Source organism: Coregonus clupeaformis, chromosome 35, assembly GCF_020615455.1.
Source record: "Coregonus clupeaformis isolate EN_2021a chromosome 35, ASM2061545v1, whole genome shotgun sequence".
In the NCBI taxonomy this organism is placed as follows: Eukaryota; Metazoa; Chordata; class Actinopteri; order Salmoniformes; family Salmonidae; genus Coregonus; species Coregonus clupeaformis.
This window is the reverse complement of record NC_059226.1, coordinates 38,491,179-38,509,309: the sequence shown is the minus strand read 5'-3', so window position 1 is coordinate 38,509,309 and position 18,131 is coordinate 38,491,179. Positions and strand designations below refer to the sequence as shown.

The 18,131-nt window shown below is 40.2% G+C and overlaps 2 protein-coding genes across 2 annotated transcripts; both read left to right on the top strand.

Annotated features, from left to right (window-relative positions):
* Positions 1–364: 364 nt before the first annotated feature.
* On the top strand, positions 365–4,555 carry hoxb10a (homeobox B10a). Its single transcript, XM_041863679.2, is given in 3 exon segments — positions 365–1,708; positions 1,710–1,939; positions 3,548–4,555. Coding segments are annotated over 3 exon segments (1,080 nt in total). The 5' UTR covers positions 365–1,136; the 3' UTR covers positions 3,826–4,555.
* Positions 4,556–11,686: 7,131 nt separating this feature from the next.
* hoxb9a (homeobox B9a) lies at positions 11,687–15,851 on the top strand. The gene is made up of 2 exons (XM_041862798.2): positions 11,687–12,352; positions 15,593–15,851. The coding sequence occupies exons 1-2, from the start codon at positions 11,839–11,841 to the stop codon at positions 15,826–15,828; spliced, it is 750 nt and encodes a 249-aa protein (XP_041718732.2). The 5' UTR covers positions 11,687–11,838; the 3' UTR covers positions 15,829–15,851.
* The last annotated feature ends 2,280 nt before the right edge of the window (positions 15,852–18,131 follow it).

The window sequence follows — 18,131 nt, the reverse complement described above, 5'->3', positions numbered from 1 at the left end:
CATTCCAAACTGAAGTGTCTATAGGTGTGACTGAAATAATACTTTACATAAATAAAGAAAGCAGTTTCATCACTTTTTAGAAATGTGTGTGAGGGGTACTCTACATTTATTTAAAAATGACAACAATTGTAGATTTGCAATGTGTTGCTAAGAAGGTAAGAACATTATGACTATTGCTGTCATAGCTATAGGCCTTAGTTGTTACTATTGTTATCATTATTGTATGATTACTAAACAATACAGCGTTAAAAATAAATGTACACGCTGGCCTTATATAATTTATCCATAGTTGGAAAAATGCAAGATTGTCTGTAAAGCTGGGGGGTTTATTATGTACAAATCATAAACACAGTTTACAGAATATAAATAATCAACAGCGATGACTCATTAGGTTATAAAGAGCCATGGCTGAAGGTACTGTATATAACCTGTACTAAAACACAAATAAGTGTGTGATTGTACAAAGTATGAAGTAATTATGTTTGTGCATAAAGTAATAATGTCTGTGCGTAATGATGTAAGTGATACGCTATTGCTAGACGTGCATTTGAGCTAATAACTCTTGTAATGTATTTGACATTGCTGCACATTTAAAGGCATAAATCTGACTGATACATTTGCCATTTTAACAAGGGATTGTAGCCGACACGAAACGCTGCTTAATTTTGACAACAGATTTGAAAGCTTTAATCTTATAAAATCATACACGTTAGGAACGCATATGAATATGCTCATACAGCTTGGAACAGAGGCAAGCCAGGTGTAAATATATTATTAAACCGAGTGAGTGAATTACACACTGTGTCCAAAATATAATTTAATGCAGATATTCCATCTAGCAGTGAACAACACGTCAATCTCTGCCATTTTGAAAACAACTCTGCTACTTGCATTGACACATTGGCGATATGCATTTAATTTAAATTAAAGGTAAGCTAAGGCTATATGACAATGGATAAGAAATCTGCAAACTATTACAGAAATCAATTAAACATGAAGTTCTGGCAATAGGAGATTTAGGCACTTGAATCAACCAGCGCCGCAAGGGGAGGAGCCTGCACGTGAACCCCAGACGCTATTGGGTCCCTTGCTGGAAGCTGCTCGCCAGATTCTTTTCGCCAAAATATGTCCTAGCAATGTCATGCTCTGAGAGATCCGTTTTCACGGCGTCCTTGGTTAACTCTTTCGTGGACTGCCGTCCAAAGGAACCCCCCTCTGTCGCCCACCCTCACCAGCACGCCGCCCGCTCTGACCCAGACTGCAGAGTCCCAAATAACTGGGGTTCCGTGCCAAACACGGCCATACCCGGAACAATGAACCAGCACCAGCCGTTGCAGCCGCAGGAAGCAATGGCTCAGCCTCGACACCAATACCACCAGGGAGTACTGAACTGGGACGAGCCACACTTGAGCCCGGTCCGGGTGCCGCAGGTCAGTGCGTGCCCTTACAGCGCGTCAAACAGAAAAGAAGACTCCTCCTATTTGCTCCTGGAACCGGACAACCACTCAAAACCGTCACCGGACGTGTCTGCCTTCACCAGACTAATGTCAGAGATGGGCTCCATGACGGGCGGTCCTGGTCCAATTCAGGGCTACTTCCGCCCGGAGCAGTCATACTCGGAGATCAAAGTCCACGAGTACAACAACAGCGTGCACCGCTTGCCCACCGCCAATCCACCGCGCGCTTCCCACTCAGACTCGCGCCATTTGTCACCTGAGCTTCCCTGTGCTGCCATACCCAGACACTGACATCAAGCGCGTTATTGATGACTTAGCGCTGGGCAGCAGTGAGTGTCCAGCCCAGAGAAGCGATAGCAGCAGCATCACCACCCTGGCCAGCATTCAGACCAACACGGAAGACTTAGTCATAGGTTTACGGCGAGACAAGCCCCCATCAGACTTACCCGAGGGCGATAAATGTCCCAGACAGGAGACGCAAGGTGGGTAAATGGAACGAAAATGAAAAAAGGCTCTGAAAAGATAGAACGCGACCATGGCAATAGCCACAGGAAAACATGATCCCGTCAATCGAGACAAGGTGATTTTTTACGTTAAAGGGAAGAGCAAGGAGAGGACAAAGGGAGCCATTGCTCAAAATTAATTTATTGCATCGAATTACCCTCGCCAGGCTAAATTGCACGCAATTTTACTGTGCGCTCTTTTGAACATCAAAACAGCGGAAGTCTCCTTTGTGTTTAGGGAAAGTTAGCTAGGTGTAGCCTACAATTGACTGTGGGCCCAGGTTTATGTGAGGGTAGGCTATAACCGACTGACTCAGTCTCACAATAAAATGTAGGCTAAACCTAATGCTAGCTGTTGCAATGCTAGATGCTATAGCTAACATGTATTATAGTTTCGTAAAATGAGCTATCTAATTTAAAAAGGGGATCATATAACACGGACGTTAACCAATGAGCCAGATATTGACATAGCTCTAGTCAGGTTGTAAAGTCATTATACATGGCAATATTTGGCATTGAATGTTCAAATGACGCCATTTTGTTCAAAATAATAATTTTCTGTACAACTATACCATGTTTGCCAATGGTAAATATCGAAATAAGTTGTCCAACTGCATTTAGCATACTACGAATTGTCATTGTCATTATAGGCCTAGTGAAACCAATTAATGGATCAACAACAACCCATTTCTACTTAAGATGTCTCAATGTATTTGTTCATTTTTTTCTGTGAAATCTTCTGATTTCTATAGCCTACTCAGAATAGAGCTTTGTCATATAATGATTTATTGAGTAGGCTAGCATCATTTAGCCTAACAATAGCCTATGCCTCGCTAGAAGGCTACACACCATTCACATCATCTGCTACATTCAGATATACTGCTACATAGCTTTTTGTCCATTTGCATATTAAACATTGGAAAATATTGAGATTTGTAAAATATTTGATGCAAACATGGGCCTAGCATCGTTTTTTGTTTGACTTATGGGTTGCTAGACAAATGGACTTTACTCCAGTAGGCACGACATTCGTTCAACTCAATAACAGAATTGTAAGAGCTATTCCTATCCCTCTCCTATGCATGTGTAGTCCTACATATTTTCCATTTGTCCTTTTGATAATAGTTTGTTCTTTTGATAATACCCTATTCACGCCCAAGTAGAACGTAAGTCGTTTTAGCTAAGGCCTACATGATAACAAACCCTGCATTTCAGAGAACTACCAGAGAACTAGCAATCAGTCAATTAGAGGAGAAAATAGAACACAAAACAGTTGTGCTACCTCTATCTCTCTCTCTCTCTCTCTCTCTCTCTCTACACACACACACACACACACACACACACACACACACACACACACACACACACACACACACACACACACACACACACACACACACACACACACACACACACACACACACAGGGGGAGAGAGGCATGTCATGTGACATTATATCCCGCCATAAACTGAAATTCTCAGCCAGGCAATGCCCGCGAGAGCATTATAGAAATGTGCATATCCTGGAACAAAGAATTCGCGCTCTGCCAGGCTACCACTAAATACATGTTTTGTCTTGTTTTGACAGAGGATGCAACATTCGAAAATGATGCATCCTGTGGATGGCTGTGGGCGAAGGCGGGGAGAAAGAAGCGCTCTCCTTACACCAAATACCAAACCCTGGAGCTGGAAAAGGAGTTCCTCTTCAACATGTATCTGACTCGCGATCGCCGCCTGGAGATCGCTCGCAGTGTCAACCTCACTGACCGTCAAGTCAAAATCTGGTTCCAGAACCGCCGCATGAAGATGAAGAAGATGACACGGGAACACAGAACCAGGGACACGATCACACATTTCCCCATCTGATTCCTCACGAACATGGTGCGCAGAGACAGGCCTACATGGACATGACTGAGTGCAGGAGCACGGGATGATGCAACGTCAATAATAGGATGGACCGTATGCTGAAGGATGTGGCAATAGATGCCCTGATCGTAAGGATGAGCTGGATGAAAGTACTATCTATGTCCTATACACTTTGCATGAGGATATGGTGTCTCTTACCGGTTACACTTGAGTTTTTCCATGAAGGAGACATATCGGGGATGCTTTTTCTTTCTCCATACCCCTGTCCCGCAACACTCTTCATAAAAGCACTTTATTTTGATTATTATTTAAACAACTGTCTTGTAGTTGTTTCTTGATAGCTCAATAGAATGATTGCAACGTTGCTTAATTGCTTTTTTTTGCCAGACATAGGCTACTGTCTTGAATCGACGACTATTGTTTACTAGTCTAGGCTATGGGAAGCCAATTTAAAAGGATCACTTTATTTATGACCTGAGCACTATTTTATTTATTTTCGGACGCAATTGTATTTGTAAGACACATCTTTACAGCTCTGAAAATGTGCACCAATAAGCACAATATTTTGAACTTCAATTTTGTAAAATAGGAACGATTTAAAACATTATTTATTGTTTATACTGAGTCCTTTTTAAACAAAGGAGTTTGATTACAATAATGCATGATTGAATGTATGAAAATACTTATTTGTTTTCTAAATGAGAGCATTTGAATAAAAGGTTACGCTTTCCGTGATATAGGGAAACATTTTCTTACGCACATGAGCCCTTGACGTTCCAAAAGGCAAGCCTGGGATAGAATATATATTTTGTCTTGTATTATCACTTTCTAAGCTAATGTTTGTCTTGATATAGTTTCGCCTATCACTTTTGCTTGAATAAATATTCCCCAGTTCCCAGTATTTCTTAGTTTGCAACTTCGATATGTGTAGATAGATGGGGAAAAACACACGGCTGTCATACAGCTGATGAAATAAATAGTTTTTTCCCCATTACATTTAGTGTAATTCGGTACATCCCATTGCAACCATTTCTAGTTCTAGACACCTATTACCACCCTTAGCCCATCCCTCTTCCTAGTAGCCTTCTCCTACCAGGTCATATGAACTCCAGTAATGTCATTATTCTACCTGTAGTGATGATTGTATTTGCTGTAACTATTATTATATTATTAGACTATTATTTGTGGTTTGCAGTAGCCTACTTGCATGGTGTAATTTCCTTATCCTAACAAGCAATGTCAATGCATATATTTGGTTTCTACAAGGTCTATTTTAAAACAATTTAATCTGATTTAGGAGTGATTCATTGTAAAACGAATAATGTTGTTTAATACCTATTTTTTAATACCTACTTCTATCGTGTCCCCTTAACTTTATTTCCCTTTTTTCACTAGCTGAGTTCGGTGGCCACCATTTACTGTAGCCTATCTTCTGTTTTTTTTCATTTTTTTTTGTTTTCAAAAGCCAAGTTGCAGATGCCAGATTCCGCTGCTGATTTGCGGGTTGTCAGGCCAGTCTTTAACGTCCTCCGGGAACAGTGTAGGCCTACATGCATTCCACATAGAATGTCCTCTTATTTTTTTACTTCCAGGTTGTTAGAGATTGGTCGAGCTGGAATTATGATATTGTCTGCTGCATTTATAGGCTATTATGCAAATAAATAAAAAATATTTATTGCCTAATGCCAGATCATCATGATGACCACTGCACGTAAAAAACGAATAACGTGCGTGTATTTAGATTCATTCGACGTTATTTACGTTATCTATGGTTTCATACTGCATGGACTTTCTCTGATTATTGCTTGAATATGAAGATTTGATGGAAAACACATGCCGCAACTTCCCCACACTGGACATACAGCTGTTGGCCTTTTGTCTCAAAAGGAGACTGTGTAGCGTCTCCTGCTAGCATCGCCATGTTGAAGAGCGCACCATTTTAGTGACACTGTCTGGGCCTCCCGGTTTTATCAGGGGCAATTGACAGGAGCATTTATTGTAGGCTCAGGAAGTCAGGGTAGTGGATGTGTCCCAGGGATTATATTACTGTACTTTTCACTACAATATTATTGGCTGCTATTGTGGCTAACAAAGACGTCCTAACGTGCGTTATAGGCCTTTTCGTGCATGATTGAGGCATGGGCATGCTACTTCCTCTCCTATTCTTTATTCCTACTCTATTGTTTTATAACTGCTGATCACTTTAGTAAGCTTGTGTATATGGAATAAAGGATACCGTTAAAAAAAAAAGTGTTATTCATATAGCTGAACGAGGACTAACGTTTATGGATGGTCACCCACGGTTATAAGGTATGGGAACTTGTCCAGCGGCTCAACCAGGTTCTCTGAAGGTCTTTGAAGAGAATATGTGAGACAAAGCTGTTGTGTGATTTAGGTAGTTTCAAGTTGTTGGGCTGGACGCGTATCACAGGAACCTGAAACTACCTGAATTACTCCAGTACTGCACATCAACGTCCGTGCGTAATGGACGAATGCAACAACAAAGAGAATGCGCCATTTCCACATGTCTGCGCACTACCCTCCATTTTGTAATTGCACACTAAAAATGTATTCAATATTATCTAAAAAAAAGTTGTTGTTGTTGACATGTATTTCACTCCGAAGAGTCAACTTATTGCACATGGGCGTGTGGAGAGTTAAATTGCTAATTTAGGCCTCCCCCAAAATGCCTGCATACACTTGGGTGTGATGAACGCTTCTTCTAATACAATACATTTTATGAAGTACAGCACGCCCAGACGCCGTAAATCATCTCCATTAAAAACACCAGCACTGGGCTCTACCTCATATTCACACCAGCTTGTTTTTACTTTGCGTCAGGGGCAAGGCTTTCATATAATTTGCAGGCCATTTAATAGCACATTAACATTTACCGTCTACAATACATTTTCTAACTTCTATCCTGTGTCAACTTTGTAATACAAGACAAATATCATTCACAATTTATTTGTTATAATAATTCTGCATTGTTAACACGAACTTTTCAATAAACTTCAATGAACAAAAACAAACTCTGAAGCCATATATGCTTTTGATAAATCCGTTTATTTCTTACAGATAAATGTTACAGCATTACCATTGATGGTATGTACTGTATATAAAGTGCCTTCAGAAAGTATTCATACCCCTTGACTTATTCCACATTTTGTTGTCTTACAGCCTGAATTCAAAGTGGATGAAAGAAAAAAAAATCTCACTCATCTACATACAATACCCCATAATGACAAAGTGAAAGCATATTTTTCTAAAATTTAGCAGATTTATTGAAAATCAAATACAGAAATATCTCATTTACATAAGTATTTACACCCCTGAGTCAATACATGTTAGAATCACCTTTGGCAGCGATTACATCTGTGAGTCTTTCTGGGTAAGTCTCTAAGAGCTTTGCGCACCTGGATTGTACAATAATTGCACATTATTATTTTTTAAGAACATTCAGTGTTGTCTTGGTAAGCAACTCCAGTGTATATTTGACCTTGTGTTTTAGGTTATTGTCCTGCTGAAAGGTGAATTTGTCTCCCAGTGTCTGTTAGAAAGCAGACTGAACCAGGTTTTCCTATAGGATTTTTCCTGTGCTTAGCTCTATTCCGTTTATTTTTATCCTAAAAAACTCCCTAGTCTTTGCCAATGACAAGCATACTCATAACATGATGCAGCTACCACTGTGCTTGAAGAGTGGTACTCATCTCTGTTGGTGATGACTTTTACACATGGTTGGCTGATACACTTTCTCTTTTTTGTTTTGATGATTTCATGTGAAAGAGTATAGACTTTTTGGACTGGTAAGAAGAGCAAGGCCCTTAGGTGTGTGTCTGTGAGTTGTGTGTTGTGTATGTGTGTTTGAGAGAGAGATCTGTCATCATGAAACCTAACAACTTAATTAACTTGGTCTGAAGGCGGATTCTTACATGTTCAATGGCAATTAATTTAAAACGCAACTGTCATTGCATTCTGCATTTCAGTTGGCAATGAAGCCTATTATCTACTTCCCCAGAGTTAGATGAACTCATGGATACTATTTTTGTGTCTCTGCATCCATTATGAAGGAAGTTAGAGGTAGTTTCACGAGCCAAAGCTAACTAGCGTTAGCGCAATGACTGAAAGTCTATGGTATCGAGTAGCATGCTAGCAGTTACCATAGACTTCCAGTCATTGCGCTATATCTACTAGCATGCTAGCAGTTACCATATACTTCCAGTCATTGTCCTAATGTTAGTTAGCAATTGCGCTAACACTAGTTAGCAACTTCCTTCAAACTGCACGCAGAGACATAAAAATGGTATCCATTAGTTAATCTGCCTCTGGGGAATTAGATAAAGGGCTTCGTTACCAAAATCCTGAAGTATCCCTTTAACGCTTATCCAGAGGGGCTCACAGAAAGATAAAAGAGTATAACACATATTCATGTCAGAACTGTCATTAACAGACATAGTGAGTTTGTATGCAGTCATGTCAAACTTTCAAACTTCCACATCTGTAATATTATTTCAGCAAGGTATTCACGAAAACATTACCCTTATTTAGACGCTAGCCGAAAAAGCTAAAGGTCAATGCATTTGCACTTCAGCTACAACTTCATGATACTGCATTAGATACATATATAGATTTTTTCATTATATTTTATCTGATCAGGATAGATAATGCAATCCATAGAAATAGCATGTGCTATATAGTATAGAGAGAGCAAGCATATCTGCTAACTATTGCCCACTTCCTTTACCATAGCATACTAACTATAGCCCTCACATATAATAATGTCTTGATTATTAATATCTTAAAGGCAAAGCACTTGTACTCAACATTCCACAGAAATGTAAGGCTGATTTATTGTGACTAGTTATTGCTGATATGTGTAAGTTACTGTTTACTGCTTTAGGCTAGTAGCAACAATCACCGAAAGAACTGCAGACTGCATACTATTTAGCATATAGGCTAATATTAGCTGCATGCTATACTAATGCTGAAGCTTCTACTACTAACCTATATAGGCCTACTGCTGCTACTATTGGTCTACGTTTACATTTACATTTGAGTCATTTAGCAGTGAGTGCATACATAAATAAATTATAATAATAATAATAATAATAAACAACTATTACTACTACTACTTTCTTACACCGCACTGTTATATCAAATGCATTGTGTTATATTTAGTAAATAACCTATTATAGTTTTGTAGTCCCAAGTGCAAGCGTGCTAGCTGTAGTAAGAGCATCAGAACCTTTAAAATCAAGCATTTACTGTCAACAAAGGAGGACAGCAATAGATTAGACCTACTTGGAGATGGTGGAGGAAACATAATCATAGTTGACATGAGTTTCCTAATATCCTAAGTCACTCATGGAATTAGACTAAGACCACTATTATTAGTGGTATTTACTAACTAATATTATCCACATAAGACAGGAGAGCAGAAAACGTGTATGATTATAGCTGGAAATATCCAGTTTAGTCCTACATCGAAAAGATACCCCCATATTTAGTGTTATTTGAGCGTTGTAAAACACACCAATACCCCTTCCCTCTTTTTTTGCGGACAAGTGAAGCTACATAGCATATAAAGGCATATAGCCAAAGTTAATTAACAACATTTAGGAGAAAAAGGTTCTGGATACAACCAAATATGGTTTTATGCTTGCTTCATCCCTTTAAGGTTCTATATATAACCGAAATTGGTTCCATATAGAGCTCTATATGGAATGGAACCCCAGGGATTCTATATGGACCCATTTTGGTCCAGTGAAGAAGAACACCTGGGGTTCTGATCAAAGAACCCTACAAAAGGGTTCTATATAGAAGCTTTAAGGGTGAAGCAAGCAATATAACTATTTTTGGTTCTATCCAGAACCTTTTTCCTACGAGTGTAGGCTACTCACAAAACGTAATGTTTAGCTCTCTTGTGCAGAAATCCACTAAAGAGACTTTATGACTGTCTTTAAACAGTTATAAAGCACATGAGCATAATCATAAGCTATAATTTAATTTTAGCACGTCACTAGTGTTGCCCATAGCTTTGGAGAGGCGATATGATAGTTATTATAACTTCTGGCAATATTAGGTTTCTTATTGAAAGTGGAGGCCTCTGTAGTAGGAAGAAATATCTGATGATGAATTATAAGTATGGATACATATGTTTTTGTTTTAAGTTGATTTAACCATGTTTGTGTTATCAAACCCTTATTATTGTAACTTTTAGGCCTATCTGCTTACCATTGATTACATTTTGTTACGATTTCGTTATTTCTAAATTTGCCATGTTAAATTGTATTTGCCAATATGTCTTATCTAAAATAAATTAAGAATAGTCTGAGTCTAATTTGTGTACATTTTTATGCTCGATGTATTATAGTCTACTACAATAGTCTACAACATTTAATTAAACGTTGCTCTTGACATTTAAAAAACATTTCGTGCGGTTTGCAGATAATGTTTTCAATGTTTACTACTCCAGTGTATCTAATTAAGTTGTTGGCACTTTGCACAGCGGGTATTGGGTGGAGTTCGTTAAATTATCACTGCAACATTCAAGCCAGTGGAAGGCTACACGCAATGTTATGTAATGAAAAACATTCAAATCACCTTACAGATTAATCTCATCTACCAATTCCCTTTGCGCAATAGGTTGTTATCGTGTTTTGGAGTTAGACTATATTTTTAACATAACAGCTGCTAGGCCTATTTAGTGCTCAATAACTCTGCAGATATATTCGAGTGCAAACACAAGGCAAAGTTTTATCAGCCGTAGGTAATTCCTATATTGCTGTTCTTTTTGCACTTGATAGAAGTTGTTCTGAAGCTGAAATGCATTAGTTGCTAGCACGGGAGCCAGTGGAAGGTAGAGAGAGCAGTGAAGGCCGAGGCCAAAGCTTTGACCCGCTTGAATGTGACAAGTCATGCACAATACGTGGAAAGCCGCCAGAAATAAATATTAACTGTCTCCAAACCGTTAACTTACGAGTCTTCTTCGCTTTCCCCTGTATGAGTAAAATGGTTATCTTCCTCTGGGTTTTAGAATATCCTGGTGTAGTCTCATTTCTGCCGTGTTTACTTTTTGTGTCTGAGTGTGAAGTGAGCGTTTTTGTCAGTGGCAGAAATGCTACAGCGGAGTCGTTTACGGTCCCCGCCACAGGCAATATATCAGGTCTATAAAAATCAAAGCTGCCTGATGTAGTATTTTATTATAGTATTAAACGACCAAAAAAGTTCAAGTAGTTTCTTCCATAAAGACAGAGGATTGCCACGCATAGTGTTTAATGCGCTCGTTAAGAAAACATTACTGTTAATCTTCCAATAAAGCATGAAACATAGACATTTCCTACACCAGAGGAAACTCAGACGCAAGTTTAAAGAAAACAAACTAATAAAGGTCTAAAACCTGAAGATTTGAAACATAAAACGTTATCCTTGATAGACATCCAGAGATTAACGTGATAGAGAAATAATGGCTCCTTAATAGTATTCTGATGTTAGTTTGATTCTGATGATGTATTGGGCCATTCATACGTAATATATTGGACAAGGCGTATTGTATTCAATGGCCATGTTCCATGAGACGCGTGCATGTATCAGTTTGATAAAGAAAACAATGTGGTCGCTTATTTGTCGTCCATCGTTTCCAATATGCATGTATAATGTCCTTGGGATGCATAATTTAACTGGATATTTCTACGACAGCCTATAGATACCCACATATATGTTGATGCACTCCCATTTTGCATATTGCATAAACAAGACAATTTATTTAGAGAGGAAAATATGTACAGTGCTAGGAGAGGTGCAGCCCCTTGGCGGATTGATTTACGCCCCATTGACGCTTTATCAGGCTCGTGAAAAAAGTCTGACCAATCATTTCGCTCCGAGCGCACAGCCCCAGCAACCCAGCTCTACTTTGTTCGTGCGCTAGTTGAAGGGGATTCGCGTTTTTAAAAAAACGACTTCTGTCCTACATGTTTTCAATTCAATGAACCGTGTTTTGTATAATGTCCGAGAATGTCAATTTCTGGAACTCTGAGCAACTATTATGTGGACTCTATAATAAGTCACGAGAGCGAAGATCCGACTTCAGCCAGGTTTTCCAATGTACAGTATTCCAACTCCAGGCAACCGAGGGGACATGGCGAGCATCCCGAATTCCCCTCTTGTAGCTTCCAGCCTAAACCTCCAGTTTTTAGCTCGTCCTGGAGCCCTTTCAGCCCCCATGCCTCCAATGGCTTACCAGCGGTTTACCATCCATACATCCCGACTCAGCCCGTGCCTTCCACGGACACCCGATACATACGCACTTGGCTCGACTGCACCCCGCGCTCCGAGTCCCTCCCCGGGCAGGGGCAGGTCAAGATGGAGCCGCTACTGGGACACCTCGGGGAACCCCCCAAAATCGGTGGACACGAGTACATTTTGGAATCTTCTTCGGCAAGAGAGATGAATTCCAGCCAGGGCTCCGGATTCGAGGACAATAAGGATATTTGTGAAGGTAGCGAAGACAAAGAAGGGCCAGATCAAAGTAAGTTATAAAACGAGGAAGTGAACAGTCTGTAAAGCTTTTAATGCTGTCATAAAACAGGAACAAAGAGATTGGCGAGCCATAGAGGCTCACTACCAAATCTAGTCCCGTAGTGTTCATCTAACTTACTATGTATGTTTACGTTAGAATTATTATCATACATTTATACATACATCATGTCAAGGTATGGATGGTATTCTGTTTTGGAGTAGTGCGACATTTCACGTGCGCGGTTTTCTGCGCTGTCCTGCCTTAGTTTTGGGGACCAACTGGGTAGTGAATATAATTTTACTGCAGCCCTTTTAACTCTGAGTTGCGAAAGTTTTGGCACACAGTCTCTGAGAGCAGGTTATCTGCGCTCAATTGCACTTTAGTGCAGTTCATTTTGTCAGCAGCTTGTTTTAAATCCAGTAATAACTGAACAACACCTCAAGAAAAACGTCCCTCTATTGAACTATGTGCCAAGAGCCTCTCCAATGCAAAATGAGGGTATACCAGGGCAAGGCCCTCTTAACTCTAGTCAATATTTTAGTGTAAATATCCTCTCTAAGGGAAAACGTGCCTTTGTTTTATTCACCTCTGATGACAGTAGTATATGTATAGACGTTTAATGTCGTTTAGAAGGTGGAGTGTGGGGGGATTGGGCCATATGTTCGTTTTTGCAAGAATTATTATTTTGGCAAAGAAACCGCATTGACGACATTCTCTGGAAAGAAAGTTTTATTGATGCCTTTAGGACTGTTGAGTGGGCAAGACTCTCTCTTTAACACCACAAAATAAATCTGAAACATTTTCCAAGTGAGACTCACAGTTTGGTTTTTTTTTACAAGCAGACTCATCTGTTGAGCTATATGACATTATGTGGAGGATGTTGGTCACCGCGCTCTCAGTTGACTCGCTGTTCTAGCCATGCCTATGGTTGCCTTGACAGAATAGCATTAATTTTCTCTCCTTTACCAACACTGCCTCATAAGATCAGGCTGGCTATTAATCAGGCCTGGAGCCAAGCCGCAGTGGAAACCTATTTATGTGTGCTACTCCGCACAGCGCAGTCTTGTTGAAATAGGCTGTGCGTTCTCGCCCGGTAACGTTTTGGTGCGCCTGGAAACTGAGAGATATACCATAAATGTAGGCTATCTGAGGCCTAACCTAAATTGGATGGGTCACGGTTCTGACAGATGGTCATTTTCGATTAGCATGGACTGACGGTGGAGACGAACATTGATTTTAATCCACAAAATGGGATCACGCAAACGTGAACTCTCTAATGGATGGTGCGCAACATAATTCCCCTTTGTGTTGCCCTTGGGCGGCATTCCAGCATAAACTACGGGAAAAGGCAATGAAGTTGGGAATTACACGTCCCTCTTTGTGCTAGAAGCGGCTCATGAGTAAAAAAAGTTATTGCCCCAGAAGTTTATTAAGTTATAAGACCAGCCAACATCACTATTAATTGTCGTATGTTGGCTCCCTGGGACAGTTGGGGCAAAAAATATAAAAGACGATGCAATCTTAATGTAGAGAAATGCAATAACGAATCTCTCTAGGCATATATGAAAGGTCAATTTCTCAGACTATTAAGGTGAAATTGCAAAGAGACATGATCATCCAACGACAATACCCTCTTAAATGGGTATTGTTACAGATCATGTCTCGGAGCTGTCTTATAAGTATTTAGATGGCACACCTCTATCTCCGACGTGTCCGCCGGCAACGGATAGCTTTACAGGGTTATCAGTCAAACCCCGAGGGGTTCTTTCCTTTCATGATAAAAAGTAGGATTGCGTCATAAGATTTAGGATATTGGAGACAGTTGATGTGGTATTAAAGTGCGTGTCTAGGGGGCATGGGCCGATTGGATTTCTCTACATTGGTTACATGTATGTAGCCTAAGAGAAATGGCCATGGGCTTCAATGAGCCCAGATTTTTTCATCTGTAGAAATGCCCGGATCCATTGGCCAAAGCTATAACCCTTCGCATATCCGTACGCGTTATGGGATAGCACTGGATGGTTTGTCATGCAGTGACAGGAAAAGCCCTGACTTTGCAAGGGATGAATGACACTGGGTGATTATGTACTTGGGGAATGCGAAGCACCACTTTGCGTGTCACAAAGCCCACTTCTACCTCCAGTGCCCCGGAACAGGTATTTGTGTCCACTTGCAGATGCAATCGATCCAATGCCATGCCTGGGAGATTTATATCCCCACGGCCTTTTGAGTAATCACGGTATTCTCAGTTTGAGCTTTTCAAGGCCATTTGAATGCCATGGTAGCCCAACATGCAGGCTGTACACAGTGATGTTATACCAAAAGCAACTGTGAGGAAATGTAGATGGGCCTACATGAAAATACATAGCATGCATTCCCGAGAAAGACACCCGAGAGGAGAGGCGTCTCCACGGAGACAACAATAAATATTTCCCCTGAAACATTTCCCATAAAAAGGAGATAATCCACTTTCCAAAGCAACCGCATTCAGGGGGACTGCATTTTTCTTTGGGCTAGCCTCTGTTGCTCACTATAGCTCTGTCATAGTTCGAATGCTTTTGGCTCTGTTGGGGGAGGATAGCTTCTCCTCATAACCATGCTGCGCTTTCTTCACTAATTGCATTCGGCTGAGGCCTGCTAACCACGCTGAAGGGTGGAGTGCATTGCCATGATTGGCGGTTCTGACAAAAAAGAACGGGAGAACGAGAATCGTAGTTTACGAGATAACAACACATCCAAGTGTTTCACCCATTTAGAGTGCACTTCTCACAAACTGGGTGGATTTTCAAGGTCTTGTGGGGGAACAACATGAGTACCTTTTTCCATTCTCTCTGTCTACTGTAGAGCTTGTGTTTGCTATTTATGATATTGCTATGGCAATATCAAAAGACACCTTGTGGTCCAGGAAGTACTTTGATGGTAAACATGTACAGTGAAGGAACTGCCTGTCCTCTAAACCCATTTACAAGACCCACCAAGGTCACCTTCGGCCTGAGGGGAGGTGAGGGACTACTTTCCTCTCTCCTCTACTCCATTACATTACCAAAACACTGTTCCATTTGGAGCAATATGAGCCTTGGCTTTTGATATCACTTTAACTCAATCATGTAAGGCATGGGCATGGAAATCTTGTTATTACGCACGCATGTTTGTATTTAGTTACGTTATGAGGCTTGCTAGTCTAGGGCCTATTCTGGTCTGTGTTTGTTTGCCATTTACTAAAGGTGTCTGTCTGACTTTCCCTTGTAGATGACCCCTCTGCCAACTGGTTGCATGCCCGGTCTTCCCGGAAGAAGCGGTGCCCTTACACGAAATACCAAACCCTCGAGCTCGAGAAAGAGTTCCTCTTCAACATGTACCTCACCCGGGACAGAAGGCACGAGGTAGCGCGCTCGCTGAACTTGACGGAGAGACAAGTCAAAATATGGTTCCAAAACCGACGGATGAAAATGAAGAAAATGAATAAGGACCAACCCAAGGATTAAGAAAAAAGGGGAGTGCCATTAAATACACCACCATCACAAAGAGTCTGCTTTCTCGTGACTTTTTCCTCAAATAGGCATACATGGACTCTAATGGGTAAAGTGGGGGTGCAGGAATCTTGTGTTTATTATTTTCCACATCGAAGTGAAGCGCAGACCAATAGAGAAAACCCTTCTGGTCCTTTGTAGCTCAGTTGGTAGAGCATGGTGATTGTGACGCCAGGGTAGTGGGTTTGTTTCCCGGGACCACCCGTACATAAATTGTATGCACGCATGACTGTAAGTCGCTTTGGATAAAAGCGTCTGCTAAATGGCATCTATTATATTGTACAGGTGGATTCACGCGGCTCTTTCTCATGCACTTACTTTTATCACTTATTTATTGCTTTACGCATGACACCAAGGCTTCACCAGGAGAGGCATGGAGGTGCTGAAACGTCGGTTTCATGTGGTCATTAATACATAAGAGAAACGGTTGTAGTTAAAGGGACATTTATGCATTTATTCTTATCTTTTTGTTTTCTCGCTCCATTCCTCTGTTCAACTCCATAGATGCGCCGTACGTAATGATGGTGCTAGGCCTATAACTGATCTTTCACGATAAATACATTATTTTATTATCCGAGCAGCAGTTTCCCAACTCAGTTGCCCAATTATGTTATTTTGTAAATCGATTAATAACCTAGTGTAAAGGGGTTGGCCTATTATTAATATTAGTGTATAATTTATAATTCTTTGTAACGTCACATCCCCAGAGCCCCTTTGTCTGGTTCGTATTTACCAAAATATCAGGGTTCCACGTATTTGTTGTAATCCTTTTAAATACTAACTCAACAGGTATATGCACACTCTTATATGTATCTACATGTGCATCATTTAACCTTTTTTTATTTTTTATTTTTTTTACATTTTAGTCATTTTAGCAGATGCTCTTATCCAGAGCGACTTACAGTTAGTGAGTGCATACATTTTCATACCTTCAAGTTCCTTGTGCGTAAAAGTGCGTAATAGCCTAATAAGGGTTTCATATGGAAAGGTCTATGGCATGGCTCTCCAACCCTGTTCCTGGAGAGCTACTCTCCTGTAGGTTTTCACTCCAACCCCAGTTGTAATGAACCTGATTCAGTGAATCAACCAGCTAAATATTAGAATCAGGTACGCTAGATTAGGGTTGGAGTGAAAAGCTACAGGACAGTAGCTCTCCAGGAACAGGGTTGGAGAACCCTAGTCTATGGAGTATATATCCTTTAACATTTCCTTGCGGCGAATGTTACTATTTCGTCGTGTAATTGCTAAAAACATAACTTAAAGAGTTTAAGCCGCTACTGAGAGGAAATATTTTAGACTACTTGATGTGGAAATTAATCAGGAATACGTGTTTTCGGGTAGATAGCGCGACATGGTATATTTCATTGAAGCATCATATGCAACATGTTAGTTCTCATTCAAGATGGAACCTTGTTTGCGACTGGGATTAAGCCTAGTTTTATATAGTTTGTTCTGCCAACATAAGGTCAGTAGACCCATTGGCCTGTAGCCTACTTGCTTTCAACTAATGACTGTGCATTCTAACAGTGGAACGTTTTTTAAAAATTTACGTGGAAATAAAAGGGCCTACAATAACCCGCCCTTTTACACTCTCTCATTTTGATATATGCCATAAAAAGATTTACTCCTATGCGCTTAGATACAGGATATAACATCTGTCGAATAAAAACAAGCCTACATTGTCTAAGACTAAAAATGTTTACATTGTTAGCGCATGCTTAATATCATAATGAAATGTAATTTATTTCTTTATGTTTGTGTGTTTTGGAAATTAAATCTATCTGAAGAAAATGCGCCATGCTATAGCAGTTTTTGGATGGTAACATTTCTAATTGATTGTAAATAGGCCTAGGTGAATAACCTCGATTGTTTTTATTGGAATGAGTTGCATATGTTCAGAATTGGTGTTTTGGGAAATGACATCAGAGTTGAATGAGCAGACGTCGTTTTTCCAGTTTTAGATATTGTTTACATGTTCTTGTCCAGAATGTATTGAGCGTTAACTGATTTAACCGTGTTGTCAATACAATAAGGAATTATGTACTTATTTGGTGTATATGTATTTTTTGTTTGTTTGTGGGAGTACTTACAAACATCCTGGGAAACTCTTATGATGATATTTCAGTGAGATATGAAATGGGTGGCGTTTCTGGAGTCGCGCGCATGGCTGTTCTTCATTCTGAAGATAGAGGAGCATGAGACGCCATTGTCTCTCCAAGCGCTCAAGCCACGCATATCCACCGCAGCTTTCATTATAG